The sequence below is a fragment of the Somniosus microcephalus genome, chromosome 17 (assembly GCF_052327205.1).
Source record: "Somniosus microcephalus isolate GS21.2 chromosome 17, FLI_Smic_1.0, whole genome shotgun sequence".
NCBI lineage: Eukaryota > Metazoa > Chordata > Chondrichthyes > Squaliformes > Somniosidae > Somniosus > Somniosus microcephalus.
Window position 1 is genome coordinate 20,201,592 of NC_141003.1, and position 15,386 is coordinate 20,216,977.

At 43.5% G+C, this 15,386-nt stretch overlaps 1 protein-coding gene across 2 annotated transcripts in view; it reads right to left on the minus strand.

The window, feature by feature from the left end:
• LOC147105559 (solute carrier organic anion transporter family member 1C1-like) overlaps positions 1-14,813 on the minus strand; it is a 94,124-nt gene extending 79,311 nt beyond the window's left edge. For both annotated transcript variants that reach the window (XR_015081517.1, XM_086010029.1), the window contains exons 1-7: positions 13,424-14,813; positions 10,312-10,453; positions 10,089-10,221; positions 9,841-9,968; positions 9,592-9,738; positions 9,388-9,486; positions 5,603-5,845 (exon numbers count right to left, since the gene is read on the minus strand). Coding sequence is in view for 1 of the 2 variants with exons in the window: in XM_086010029.1 (XP_085866155.1) it covers positions 5,603-5,845; positions 9,388-9,486; positions 9,592-9,738; positions 9,841-9,968; positions 10,089-10,221; positions 10,312-10,453; positions 13,424-14,128 (1,597 nt within the window). In the remaining variant the exon portion in view is untranslated. The remainder of the gene's footprint in view (positions 1-5,602; positions 5,846-9,387; positions 9,487-9,591; positions 9,739-9,840; positions 9,969-10,088; positions 10,222-10,311; positions 10,454-13,423) is intronic.
• Positions 14,814-15,386: the final 573 nt, after the last annotated feature.

Sequence of the window (15,386 nt, forward strand, 5' to 3'; positions counted from 1 at the left end):
CCAGTTTCTTGCCATTAAGATAATAACTTGCTCTATGATTTTTCCTGCCAAAGTGCATAACCTCACACTTTCCAGTATTGTATTCCATCTGCCAAATCTCCCACTTACTTAGCCTGTCTATGTCCCCTTGCAGGTTTTTTATGTCCTCCTCACTCATTACTTTCCCTCCCATCTTAGTATCATCTGCAAACTTTGATATGTTACACTCGGTCCCCTCCTCCAAATCGTTAATATAGATTGTAAAGAGTTGGGGACCCAGCACTGACCCCTGCGGAACACCACTAGTAACTGATTGCCAGTCTGAGAATGAACCATTTATCCCAACTCTCTGCCTTCTGTTAGATAGCCAATCCTCTATCCATGCCAGAATATTACCCCCAATCCCGTGATTTTTTATCTTAAGCAATAATCTTTTGTGTGGCACCTTGTCAAATGCCTTTTGGAAGTCTAAATACACTACGTCCACTGGTTCCCCTTTATCCACCCTATATGTTATTTCCTCAAAGAACGCCAGCAAATTTGTCAAACATGACTTCCCCTTCATAAAACCATGCTGACTTTGTCCTGTTAAATTATGATTATCCAAATGTCCTGTTACTGTCTCCTTAATAATGGACTCCAAAATTTTACCTACCACAGATGTTAGGCTAACCGGTCTATAGTTTCCAGCCTTCTGTCTACTGCCCTTTTTAAATAAGGGTGTTACATTAGCAGTTTTCCAGTCTGCCGGGACCTTTGCTGAGTCCAGGGAGTTTTGGAAAATTATTACCAATGCATCCACAATCCCTACCGCCACTTCCCTCAAGACCCTAGGATGTAAGCCTTCAGGTCCAGGTGATTTATCCGCCTTGAGTCCCATTATTTTACCGAGTACCACTGCCTTAGTGATTTTGATCGTGTTTAGCTCCTCCCCCCCTTTAGCCCCCTATTTGTCCAGTGTTGGGATATTCTTAGTGTCTTCTACTGTAAAGACTGATATAAAATATTCATTCAGTGTTTTTGCCATCTCCATATTTCCCACCATTAATTTCCCGGTCTCATCCTCTAAGGGACCAACATTTACTTTAGCCACCCTTTTTCTTTTTATATAACTATAAAAACTCTTACTATCTGTTTTTATATTTTTTGCTAATTTACTTTCATATTCTATCTTCCCTTTCTTAATCAATCTTTTTGTTATTTTTTGCTGTCTTTTAAAGTTTTCCCAATCCTCTATCCTCCCACTAGATTTGGATTCCTTATATGCCCTTGTTTTTAGTCGAATACTATCCTTAATTTCTTTACTTAGCCACGGATGGCTGTCTTTTCTTTTACACCCTTTTCTTCTCAGTGGAATATATATTTTTTGGAAGTTGTAAAATAACTCCTTAAATGTACACCACTGATCATGGATCGTCTTACCCTTTAATCTATTTTCCCAAACCACTCTACTCAATTCCGCTCTCATACCTTCATAGTCTCCTTTATTCAAGCTTAGCACGCTTGTTTGAGATCCAACCTTCTCACCCTCTAATTGAATATGGAATTCAACCATGTTATGGTCACTCATTCCAAGGGGATCCTTTACTAGGACATTTTTAATTAATCCTGTCTCGTTACACAGGACCAGATCTAAGGTTGCTTGCCCTCTGGTCAATTCAGTTACATACTGCTCAAGAAACCCATCCCTAATACACTCAATGAACTCATCCTCAAGGCAGCCCTGCCCAATTTGATTTGTCCAATTAATATGATAGTTAAAATCCCCCATAATTATAGATGTTCCGTTATTACTAGCCTCAACTATTTCCTGATTGATACTCCGTCCAACAGAGTTGCAACTGTTCGGGGGCCTATAGACTACGCCCACTAGTGTTTTTTCCCCTTATTATTCCTTATCTCCACCCAAACTGTTTCATTATCCTGATCTTTTGACCCAATATCATTTCTCTGTATTACAGTGATTCCTTCCTTTATTAACATAGCCACCCCACCTCCCCTTCCTTCCTGCCTGTCCTTCCTGATCATTAAATAACCTGGTATGTTTAATTCCCAGGCATTGTCACCCTGCAGCCATGTTTCTGTAATGGCCACAAGATCATACCCATATGTAGTTATTTGTGCCGTTAACTTGTCTATTTTGTTACGAATGCTACGTGCATTCAGATAGAGAACTTTCAAATATGTTTTGTGACACTTAGTTCCTGCTTTTGCCCTTTTTATTACTTTACCTTTTACTCCATACCTTCTGCACCTTCCTGACACGCTCTGGTTTTTAATTTCCCCACTGCTACCTAAGTCTATGACCTTCTCTGTTGTCATTTTTATTATTTGCTCTGTAGGAACCTCCCCCCCCCCACTAGTTAGTTTAAAGCCCTCTCTACAGCCCAATTATATGATTCGCCAGGACTCTAGTCCCAGCACTGGCCAAGTGAAGCCCGTCCCAACGGAACAGCTCCCTCCTGCCCCAGTACTGGTGCCAGTGTCCCAGGAAGCAAAACCCATTTCTCCCACACCAGTCTTTGAGCCACGCATTTAACTCTCTAATTTTATTTGTCCTAGCCAAATTCGCTTGTGGCTCAGGTAATAATCCAGAGATTTTTACCTTTGAGGTTCTGTTTTTTAATTTGACCCCTAGCTGCTCATACTCCTTTAACAGAACCGGCTTCCTAGTCCTATGTACGTCGTTTGGACCAACATGGACCACGACAACTGGATCCACCCCCTCCCACTGCAAGTTTCTTTCCAGCCCAGAGGAGATGTCCTTAACCCTGGCACCGGGTAGGCAACACAGCCTTTGGGACTCTCGCTCTCGGCTGCAGAGAACTCTATCTATCCCCCTAATAATACTATCCCCTACCACTACAACATTTCTATTTACTCCCCCCTCTTGAATGGCCCCCCGTTCCATGTTGCTGTGGCCAGGTTGCTCATCCTCCCTGCAGTCCCTGCTCCTGTCCCCACAGGGAGTAAGAACCTCGAACCTGTTGGACAAGAGCAAGGGCTGCGGCTCCTCCAGCTCTACCTCCTGGATCCCCGTACCTTCCTCACTCGTAGTCACACCGTCCTGTCCCTGACCATGGGCTACATCTGAATTAATTAACTTCATAGGTGTGACCACCTCCTGATACACAGAGTCCAGGTACTTCTCCCCCTCCCTGATGTGTTGCAGTGTCTGAAGCTCAGACTCCAGCTCATCAACATGGAGCTGGAGTTCCTGTAGCAGCAGACACTTGTCACAGATGTAATCACCGTGAGCCTCAATGGGGTCCACTGGCTCCCACATCTCGCAACAGTAACACATCACCTGCTCCATTCTATGTAATTAATTAAATTTTTTATTGTTAGTTATGGACACCCTCTGCCTGATTTTAGATGCTCGTATCCCCTTTAATTAATTGGATTTAAATTAAATCAATCCCTCTAATTACACCAGTTAAATGGTTTACCAACAGTCACTCTGCACCAGAAAGGCCTTATTAACGACAACCCACAGAGTTAAAGTTTGAAAAGAGCACCTAACACCCCACTTACCCTAACTCACACTTACCCAAACTCACAGCACTCTCTGATGACTCACACTCAGTGCTTGCTTGCACTAGGACTGGTCTTTTTATACTGTTTGTTTGTTTACAGCCAAATGAGTCACTCCTGCTGATTGGTTAGAAAACTGGTTTCCACTGCCTGCTGTGCCAATTTACTCCTACTGCAGTGTAACCTTGTTTTACTCTTTTAAACCAACAGAATCCCAAATATTTAACTTTTCCCCTTTAATAAACTGCTTAAGTAATCTTATCAAGAATGATTTAAAGAGAAATAACAATTAAAGAACTCTCACACGTACCCAAACTCACAGCACTCTCTGATGACTCGCACTCACTGCAGGAGTTCCTCAGGGCAGTGTCCTAGACCCAACCATCTTCAGCTGCTTCATCAATGACCTTCCCTCCATCATAAGGTCAGAAGTGGGGAAGTTTGCTGATGACTGCACAGTGTTCAGTGCCATTCACAACTCCTCAGATAATGAAGCAGTCCATGTCCGCATGCAGCAAGACCTGGACGACATTCAGGCTTGGGCTGTTAAGTGGCAGGTAACATTCGTGCCACACAAGTGCCAGGCAATGATTATCTTCATCAAACGAGCGTCTAACCACCGCCCCCTTGACATTCAACGGCATTACCATCACCGAATCCCCCACCATCAATATCCTGGGGGTCACCATTGACTAGAAACTTAACTGGACCAGCCACATACTGTGGCGACAAGAGCAGTTCAGAGGCTAGGTATTCTGTGGCGAGTGTCTCGCGTCCTGACTTGCCAACGCCTTTCTACCATCTACAAGGCACAAGTCAGGAGTGTGATGGAATACTCTGCACTTGCCGGGATGAGTGTAGCTCCAGCAACACTCAAGAAGCTCGACACCATCCAAGACAAAGCAGCCCACTTGATTGGCACCCCATCCACCACCTTAAACATTCACTCCCTCCACCACTGGCGTACCATGGCTGCAATGTGCACCATCTACAAGATGCACTGCAGCAACTCACTAAGGTTTCTTCATCAGCACCTCCCAAACGCGCAACCTCTACCACCTAGAAGGACAAGGGCAGCAGGCACATGGGAACACCACCATCTCCAAGTTCCCCTCCAAGTCACACACCATCCTGACCTGGAAGTATATCGCCGTTCCTTCATCGTCACTGGGTCAAAATCCTGGAACTCCCTCCTTAACAGCACTGTGGGAGTATCTTCACCACACAGACTGCAGCGGTTCAAGAAGGTGGTTCACCACCACCTTCTCAAGGGCAGCTAGGGATGGGCAATAAATGCTGGCTTTGCCAGCAATGCCAACATCCCATGAACGAATATAAATTAAAGCATTAACCTTTCACTAAAACAGAAAGATTGCTGTTATGCTTGGCCTCAACTAGAGAGCATTAAATTCTGTCCACTGACTAGAACAAGGCAGTAGGCTGCATCGCTGAGGACAGTAGATTGTTAGCATCAAGACATAAATAAATAGACATGTTCATTGGCAGAATGTGGAAGAACTTGAATCACATCAGTGCAAAATAATCATTTGCTGTCTTCTTCCCTATTAACTCCAGCTATCATAAAGTTTCTTTTAGTTTATGATTATAATAATGGCCTTAACACTCACTGGGATCCTAACTAGCATATCATCTAGAATATATTAAAAATCTTGCATATTTCGTGCATTTCCTGCAAGCGTCACATTTCGAGTCACACTTCAACCGTTACACTTTAGAAGCATATTTTAGTGTATCTTCTGCCTCACTGTGAGCAATGCCATGGGAGATCTGATAGGTGGTAGGGAGAAGAAAGAAAGGATTTGCATTTACAAAGCCCCTTGTTACATTTTAAGGACATCACAAAGTCCTTGACAATCAACAGCCTACTTTTGAACCACAGTTACTGTTGTTATATAGACAAACGTAACAACAGTGATTGGACTTCAATGGTAGGAATGGACATTATTATCTTACAATATTAGCCAGAGCAGTTCACCAGTTTATCTCATCAACAATAGACGTCAGATACATATTACCTGAGCAAGTAATTAATCCTGCTGTTTCCTTTCATGAACAAACAGCGACTTGCCTTTTGCCATTGTTGAAAAATTGGATGACCGAGGAGATGTATGGCCAGACCCAACATAATCCTCCTCCCTGGCCTGTTTACTGGACACGCTTAGTCTTTTCTTTCCTCCTCCCTCTATAGGCATGGTTTTTGGAAAGAAGCATATTGGTATTGCAGCAAGAATGGATATCACTCCGGCTAGTAAAAAGCCAAGCCACCAGGCACCGACCCATCGAGCATCCTTTGGAGTAATTGTTAGACTGTCTGGGAAAACAGAGGCATGTTTATGGTGAGATTCTGCTCAGAAGCACAGAAAGCAGTAACGTTCCTCTCTGGTAAGGTGCCAGCTTCCTCAGACAAAGAAAGAATAAAATTATTCAATGTCCCTTGCCTCCCACAGAAATTTCTGCTCCCCACCATGCTGCAAGGTTTTGAATCACAAATACATATTTTTATTTCTGAACACCAGCAGCTTTAAATCCAGCGGACTTTCGAATTAAATCGTTTGGGTTATTTGTCTGCATCCTTGGGCCAATGTCAAATGCCATTTAAGGTTGTGGTTTAGCTTTGTTTTGTTTGAGCATTACATCAATAGCTGGCATTTGAATACGCGCTACACACACATTAATAGAATCATTTTGCAGTCACTCATGTCATTTTTCTTTGTCTGACAGCAGCATCAAGCACTCTGTGTGCCACTGTCAAATATTTTAAACTGGCCACATATTCCCGTTTATAAAGATCGTTCTGTGTACAGATACTGTCCGCAGTTTGCTGTTTTTATTTGGTGGGGGGGGGAGGGGGGGTAGCGTACTTTTACTTATTTTTATAAATGCTAAAAATCATGCTGAAAATAGTAATTTTATCGTTGGCAAGCACCCTTTAGAATCTCGGTACAATGCACCTCTTCATATTCCTGCCAGACAACCACAGAGCAAATAAACGCGGAGAGCCCAACTGAGGGCTCTTGTGAGCTTAGAGCAGGTTGCTTTTCATCATCTCCGTTTGATTATTTCCCCCCTCCCCCACCATGATCTGCCTCATTCCTGGCTTGGAGGATGGGTGCTTGACTTGTTCTTAGGCCTCCTCTAATGATTGGGCATCAGAGAGAGGCCTGGACTTGGGGCACTAGAGAATGGACCACCCCCCTCCCCCCCACCGCCACCACCTCCCCCCACCGCTGACTCAGTTCCATAATTTTCCTCTTGCTCCGTCCGAGGTTGAACTTGGCCTGTGCTCAACGCCTTATCAAATGGCACAGTTGAGATGGGAGACTGGTAGGGCACTTGAAGCATATGCCTATCTCTTACTATCCTGTGGCACGGCACCATGCAAAACGATGGCCAGTTATACCAAGAGGTCAGCTCTGATGCCACTTTTGTTTGTTTGTGTTGTACCATATAGAATTTAGGTAAATTTCAAGCAGAATGTGCTCGCCAATGAACGCTCTTAAACATACATTGCTGCCGGCTGTGAAACCATCAGTCTGTCAGGCTTCGGAGGAACCTCAGACGGGCTGGATCCAACTGCGTAGGGTTGGCACCTCTAGTTTGCTGCAGCAAGTATTGTGTTCACAGGGTTTCAGAAAGGATGACCTCCTGCAACCTTCTGAGGCCAGCCTATTAGTCGCAAGGTTCTGACCCATGTTGGGACTGGCGCTGGGAGCTCACCTACTGTAGGTTGAGCAGGTTGGGCCTATACTCATTGGAGTTTAGAAGAATGAGAGGGGATCTTATTGAAACATATAAGATTCTGAAGGGGCTTGACAGGGTAGATGCAGAGAGGATGTTTCCCCTCATGGGGGAATCTAGAACTCGGGGGCATAATTTCAGAATAAGGGGGCACCCATTTAAAATGGAAATGAGGAGGAATTTCTCTCAGAGGGTCGTGAATCTTTGGAATTCTCTTCCCCAGAGAAGCTGGGTCATTGAATATATTTAAAGTGGAGATAGACAGATTTTTGAATGGTAAAGGAGTGAAGGGCAGGGAAGTGGAGTTGAGGCCAAGATCAGATCAGCCATGATCTTATTGAATGGCGGAGCAGGCTCGAGGGGCCAAATGACCCATTCCTGCTCCTACGTCTTATGTTCTTATGTAGGATGAGCGCCACTGCCTGCCTCAGCAGCAGTTGTTAAATGGCTGCTGCTGCCATTTAGTGGGTCAGATGATCTTCATTTTTTTTAATATATATTCTCGGGGTATGGGCATCGCAAGCAAGGCTGGCATTGATTGCCTATCCCTAGTTGTCCTTGAGAAGGTGGAGGTGAGCCGCCTTCTTGAACTGTTGCAGTCCGTGTGGTGAAGGTGCTGCAGTGCTGTCAGGTAGGGAGTTCCAGGGTTTTGACCCAATGATGCCAGATAGCCACAAAATCTGTTGCTGTAAATCTTGCAATTCCATTCAGCCGTATGGAGGAAAGGAAGAGGAAGCAAAAGAACTAGAGTGGAGAGGAGATTTTTTTTTATGCAGTGAGTTGTTATGACCTGGAATGCACTGGAAAGGGTTGGTGGAAGCAGATTCAATAAGAGAATTGGATATATAGTAAAAATTTGCATGGGCTATGGGAAAGAGCAGGAGCGATGGGGCGAATGGCCTCCTTCTGTGTTGTATGATTCTATGATTCTATGGCAGGAGAACTGAACTGCTGGAGCAGGAAAGGACGTTTGCAGAAGGTGTACAGCAGTTCAGTTCCTCTCTCCTCCACCCCCTTCCTTTCCTCCATATAGTTGAATGAAGGGGTAAGATTTGTACCAGCTGATTTTGTGTCTGCCCACATGATGACCACCTGCCCTTTAAATGGCTGCACTGGGCCTTTAAGAGAGAGAGCTTCCCACAGCGCAAAGGAGGAGATGGAAGCAAATGAAGAAAAAAGCTTGGTAGCCACAGGAAAACTCCCAAGATATGACAATTCAGCGTTTACCTGCACGGAATAAAGGAGTAAGGTATGCCTGTCACAAAGAGTTCCCTCTCAGGCTTGCACAGCTCATCTGAGGTTGCATGCAAAGCACTGAATGCACACACAAGCCACGCTTGAGGTGAGGCAATCTTTGTAGTTGCCATGGAAACCTGGAAACATGGTTGCAGTTACATCTGTAAGCTTGTGCCCACAAAGCTCCCAGGAATCCAGATATGGAAAATGAAGAGAAAAGACACTAAAGTCCAAAAAAAAACGAATGCGATAAAAATGCAGAAATATCAGTGCAGGAATCACAACTCCAAGAAGCAAAATGCCAGCAAGAAACACTCCAACACATGTATTATACGCTTGCTCAGCAACACCCATTTTATACGTGATGAGGCATCACACAGCACATTCCTGGGGCTTCACACCTTCAGGTCATTTAAACACATTTGTGTATTTTTGTGGCCCTTACCGAAGCTTTCACCGATTTCAGGCTAGATTTTGTTTTTAGCCATTCAGTCAATCTGTGAGGACTCCAGCCTTTGTGCAAGAGCTTTGCTGCACAGACGTCTTGTCCAGTCAGAAAATTGTGCTTGTCGTGCATTGGATGAGGAACGGAACGACCTTGTTGCACAATTTCCTGACCGCTGCTGGCCCAGACTTCATGGTCAGGAATCTACAGCACAGAAACAGGCCATTCAACTCAACTGGTCAGTGCTGGTGTTTATACTCCACACGAGCCTCCTCCCATTTTAATTACTTCTTCTCAACCTGCCTCCATATTGCTCTGTTCCCCTCTCATTTGTGCATGCATCAAGCCTCCCCTTAAATGTAGAAAATTGTCCCTCTTTTAGATTTAGAAACCAAGTCAGCTACCAAACATTAGAAAAGTCTCCCAGTCCTTACCTGAGCTAACAAATCCAATATCCACAAACAGCCTGGCACAAAATGATCCCAGCACAAAGCCGAATATTGGTCCCAAAAGTCCGACTGTGTACATACATCCTAAAATAGAATGGGATTCTTCAGTTAGAAGCCAATCAATGCACTACTATACCTTGCTTCTAAATGTATTGTTTGTATCGATTCATTCGGAAAATCCATACTTACCCAGATAGAAGGCAAAGTTTTCCTGTTTGGCATGATCATCAAGATAAGAGACACCCAAAGGTACGATTGGTGTTTCACCAATTCCACGCAAGAGATTTCCAAGGAATACATATATCCACAGGGAGGATTTGGCTGTGTTTTTACAACCTGTGACAACAACATACATACTTCATCCAGGTAAAACAGATATAAGAAGTAACAACGTAGAATACAACAATAAGCTCTTCAAAATCTGACAACTTTACTTACCCAGTTTAGGTATTAGTGACGGCACATCCATGAATTCTGACTTCAATCGGTCGTAAGCATGTATTGAGCACAAGGACACATTCGACGTAGAGTTATGTGAAGGTTTAATTGCTGATTCATATTCATAGCTGTGCAAATGTCAACAGTTTTATTAATGCTGATATATCAAATGGAACTTTCAGTAATATGCTTAATGTTTTTTTAATAGAACCTAGAGTAATTATAAACATTTGGTTTTGGAAACTCACTGTCCCATGATGAAATGGGGCAAAGCTATTATAAATGTCCCAATGGCCATGAGTATCATACCAGCTCCAATTAGTTTTGGTCGATGAAACTTTGCTCCAAAGTAACTCACAAAGGCAATCACCATCAGATTCCCTTTAACCAAAAGCAACAAATGCAAACGTTAATCATAACTGACTTCTAATCCTGGACTTAGGCTGTTATGTTTCAGAATTCAACACTTACCAATTTCGAAGCTTCCATCAATAATACCAATTAGCGAACTCGGTATATCAAAGCGTCTCTCTATCTGTGTGATTGTACTCTTCATATAACTCCCAGATAATGCTTTGGCAAAGAAAGCGAAGGACAAGGCAGCTAGAAATAGCTTTGAAAATAAAACACATTTAGAAATGGATGTTACCAGAGGACAACTGCACCAGGAAGTGGTCATCGGTTCACTAACCACAAATACATTTTGCATTATATCGTCAAAAACAATGAATTTCTTTCATGCATATATGACATGTATGATTTGAGGCTATATCAATGCTCTGTCTGGTTCAGCTCAAATAAATGTCATGCTGAGTCACTCAGTGCTTATGGAAGATAATTGTGTTAAAATATGTCTGCAAATACACCAAGAGGGATTAGCACATGCTCATGTTGATGAGTTACTCTTTAGATGCAGGGCATCAGCCAACAGGCAGACAGGGTTGACACTGGTGCAGCCATTAAAATGCAAATGTCCAATGCATTAGATCAGGAGAAGAAGGTAACAATTATTAACAGCAACAACTTGTATTCATCTTTAATGTAAGGAAACGTCCCCAGACACACCACAGAGGAGGAAAGGAATGGACAAGGAGACTTGGTGGGAGACATAGTAGGGGTGACCTAGGACAGGTGTACTGTGGAGGGGTTTGACGTAAGTTATGCGGGGGGAGAAAGGTATACAATAGGGGACAGAATCAGATTGTTACTGCTGTTCTCATGCAGGGGAGAAATTCTGGCACCCTTTGGTAAGTAAGGGTATCAAAGGATATGGAGCAAAGGCAGGTAAATGGAGTTGAGGTGCAGATCATCTGTGATCTAATTGCAGGCTCAAGGAACTGAATGGCCTACTCTTGTTCCTATGCGCCCTCTCATCCTACTCTTGAACTGGTGAACTGTAAGTCCCTGTAAGTTGTAATGCCATGTAGCATGCGGCACACCATCATTATTTTGGCAACCATCTTATGGGACATGAGGCATCTGCCAGAGTGGTCTAAGTACATGAAGCGCCTTCCCACCACTGGGAGGAAATCAGTCAAATCAGACTGACACAAGATGGATGAAACGTGGCCGAAGGAAGTGGGCATTGATGTACATAATCTTGAGTCAATGGTTAAGTATCATCTGTATCATGTGATATTGCTGTGTGGTGTCCAAACAGCCACATGGATAGAATCAACAAACCTGAGGGAGCCCCATGTGTTGGTAGAAGCCCTGTTGCTTTTGAGATTCACTGATAGATCTGTCCACTGTTGTATGGCTTTGTGGAGATAATAGCGCTCATCCCTGTAATGGCCTGCAATTTAGATATGAAACTTGAGTGTAGTCATTGCCTGGTCTGTCACAGGAAAGGCACTGCTGACTGAAGACTGCTTCTGGAGCTCATCATTCAGTAGATGGCACACGTTAGTAACCTGCTTTGGACTACCAATGCCATTTTCCTCTCTGCCAACATTGCTACTGCCACTTCCTGCTCCTGCCCACCAACCATGGGCGGTACAAGTCAGGAGGCAGCCATTGTTGCCGTAAATTAAAGGGATCCTCACCGGCAATCAGGGAATGCTGGGTGGAGGTTTGAGACACACTTTCGTGGCAGTCACTTGTGGGTTTTGAGCCTTAAAGGCCTCCAAATTTAACATTCTTGCAGGTTCTGCAAAAAAGCTGCCTGCCGCCCTGAAGTGCTGTGTGTTTTCTGTCTGGATGATTCTATACGCCTCCCCTTTAAGGTGCTGCTGCTGCAGGCCCTTTAACATTCAGCCGTCCTGGCCGATCGCCCGCCTCCAGATCGGCGAGCTGCCTATTGGGGGAGCATGTTTCATACTGGCAGCTTGCTGGCCACATTATAATGAGGACCCCAAACTGAAATGAATCAGGTCCTGCCTCTTCTGGACACTTGCCACAAAAGCCCCAACCACCGTCTTTCCAAATAGTGCTCCAAACAGAACAAAAAACCCTCATTAACTCCAATTCAGGTCAGAAGCACCAGGTGCCATCTGAGCATATATTGCACCCAATGGAAAACTCCAACTAATCGGCATTAGAAGCCAATAACAAGCCTTGAATTGGCATTATAGAGCAGTGGGCAACAAAATAACATGTACAAATGGGGCCTATTGCTTTAAATGCCATTATGTACCTGCATATACAGTATATTAACATTTTTTACCTCAATTCAATGTAACAGGGTTATCTTAATCCAATGGGAGGTATATGTGTGAAGGTGGTTTAACAGGGAATGCCCATTTAATTTATTCTGGACTAAGCAGTTGGAGGGAATGTCTTGCTATGTTTAGTGATCTCAGATCAAAGTCTGCCTTCATCTGTACCTTCAGCTTCAGGAATATCTGAATTGTAGAACCACTGAAGTTCAAACAGATCTACAGATCCCAGTGGCCTCGATGCTCCAATCACACAGCCAATAGAATGGTTAACTAGATAGCCAAAACAGTAGAGTACAAGTCAGAGAAAGTTATGCTCAAACTGTGTGATCCTTTAGTCGAACCAAACGTTGATTGCTCTATCCCATTCTGGTCACTGAGATACAAGGGAGATATTCAAACACTGGAGTAATTCAAAAAAGATTCACAAGGCTGATCCCTAGTTTCAGAAAGATCATGGGGTCCTAGTAGACTTGACTTGACACGCAACATGTCTAATTACCATTCTTCAAGTATGAGGAAAGCCTGGGGAGACTTGGGCTTCCACAACCTAAAGACAGGGGATCTGAGAGGCCATCTGATATAAGGTAGAATGCAGTATGCAAAAGATAAATTCAGAACATTACTTCAACTAAAGAGTGAAATTAGAACAATGGGACTCAGATTCAAACTAGTAAAAGGCAAATTTACGACTGATAACAGAAAGTTCTTCACACAAACAGTGATCAACACCTGGTGTATTAGAGGCAGAAGCCCTGGAGTTATTTAAGAAACAGTAGGATATCATAATTGAAGGACTGCAGGGCCTTTCTGGATGGCTGAACTAAAATGGGTCTCACTCACATTTATCCCGTGACATTTAGAAGCTGAAACAAATACCCCCGACTGTACACAATTAGAGATGCACTAGATCAATGTCCGATTACCTTTAAATTATTAAAACAAGAATGTCTTTCCACCATCAGTGAAGGATTAGGATGATGTGGTGTCTCCACCATCAATGAAGCTTCTGGATGATTTGGTGTCTCCTCTATCAGTGAAGTTTCAGGATGATGTGGTGTCTCCTCTATCAGTGAAGGCTCAGGATGATGTGGTGTCTCCTCCATCAGTGAAGGCTCAGGATGATGTGGTGTCTCCTCTATCAGTGAAGGCTCAGGATGATGTGGTGTCTCCTCTATCAGTGAAGGCTCAGGATGATGTGGTGTCTCCTCCATCAGTGAAGGCTCAGGATGATGTGGTGTCTCCTCTATCAGTGAAGGCTCAGGATGATGTGGTGTCTCCTCTATCAGTGAAGGCTCAGGATGATGTGGTGTCTCCTCTATCAGTGAAGGCTCAGGATGATGTGGTGTCTCCTCCATCAGTGAAGGCTCAGGATGATGTGGTGTCTCCTCTATCAGTGAAGGCTCAGGATGATGTGGTGTCTCCTCTATCAGTGAAGGCTCAGGATGATGTGGTGTCTCCTCCATCAGGGAAGGTTCAGGATGATGTGGTGTCTCCACTATCAATGAAATTTCTGGATGATGTGGTGTCTCCTCTATCAGTGAAGGTTTAGGATGATGTGGTGTCTCCTCCATCAGTGAAGGTTCAGGATGATGTGATGTGACCAATGGTTCGTTTTGAGCATTTTCCATTCTCTGCAATGAAAAAATCTCAACAAAACAACTATATCACATCAAAATGATAGAAAACAGTACGTCCTGGAAAAGAAAAGTGTTACAGTAAGAAACCTCAAAAAGGAGATAAACTGGACCTCCTACCTCAGCTCAATTTGCGTGATCCTGAGAGAGAATGATGACCTCTCACTATAAGGCACAAAACTGCAAAAGTCTGTAGAGACTTTGCTCTTTTTTTTTCATTATTACTGATTAACGAACAACAAACAATGAGTCCAGTATTTGCTTCCTTGGGACTACATGTATACTTGGACTGAATCCCAAAAATACAACAGTAGCAAAATGAAATAAGAAAGAGAAAAAACAAAACCTGCAAATGCCGGAAATCTGAAACACAACAGAAAATGCTGGAAATGCCCAGCACCCAGAGAGAAAAAAGAAGGCTGGTTATTGTTTCAACATTAGAGCGGAGGAAGCTCAGAGAAAGGATTTACTTCTGAAACTTGCCCTGTTGTTTCTCTTTACAGATACTGACGGACCCACTGTGTACTTCCAGGATATTTAGTTGCTTGTCCAGCAGCAAGTGTTGATTGCCGGGGCCTATTCAATCCTGAAGTTATCTCCTTTGTTCAGTGTGACGCCAACCTTTCAACACCAGAGGAGCTGAATTTTATGAATGTGCGCTATTGACCTTGCCTGCTGGGAGTGCGCATCGGGAAACCAAGGGCGCTCACCGTATGATTTTGCAACCATTAGGGTGGAGTTTCTGCTTTACGTTTGTGATTATGCAAATTAATTTTAGTGGAAACTTGAAATTTGTGCAATTTGAAGCGCATTATGGGTGCAATTACCTGATGGTGTGCCCAAAATGCGCTTGAAATTCCGCTGGTTGGGTTATTTTTCAAGTTGCCGCTGAAATTAATTTGCATAATCACAAAGGTAGAATCTTCCATGAACCAGCGCAATCGGGCAGCGTAATAGATCGTAATCGTTTCTTCTTTTTTTCTTCCCATTAAAAAGTATTTCTTGATGTATTTAAGAGCGGGGGCCTGGTGCAGTTTTATCAGTACAGCTGAAAATGGGTTTTTTATCACACAAAATAAGCCGTCCTCCACCTGTGAGTGACTTGATTAAAAACGACTGAGAATGACTTAATAGAATGATACTGAACCATTTCATACTGTAGTTTCATTGGGGTACACGCGTCAGTTTCTTGGTAAATTAAAAAAATTTTGATATGTAAGAACTTTTAAAACGTGTCTACGGAAATGAGCGA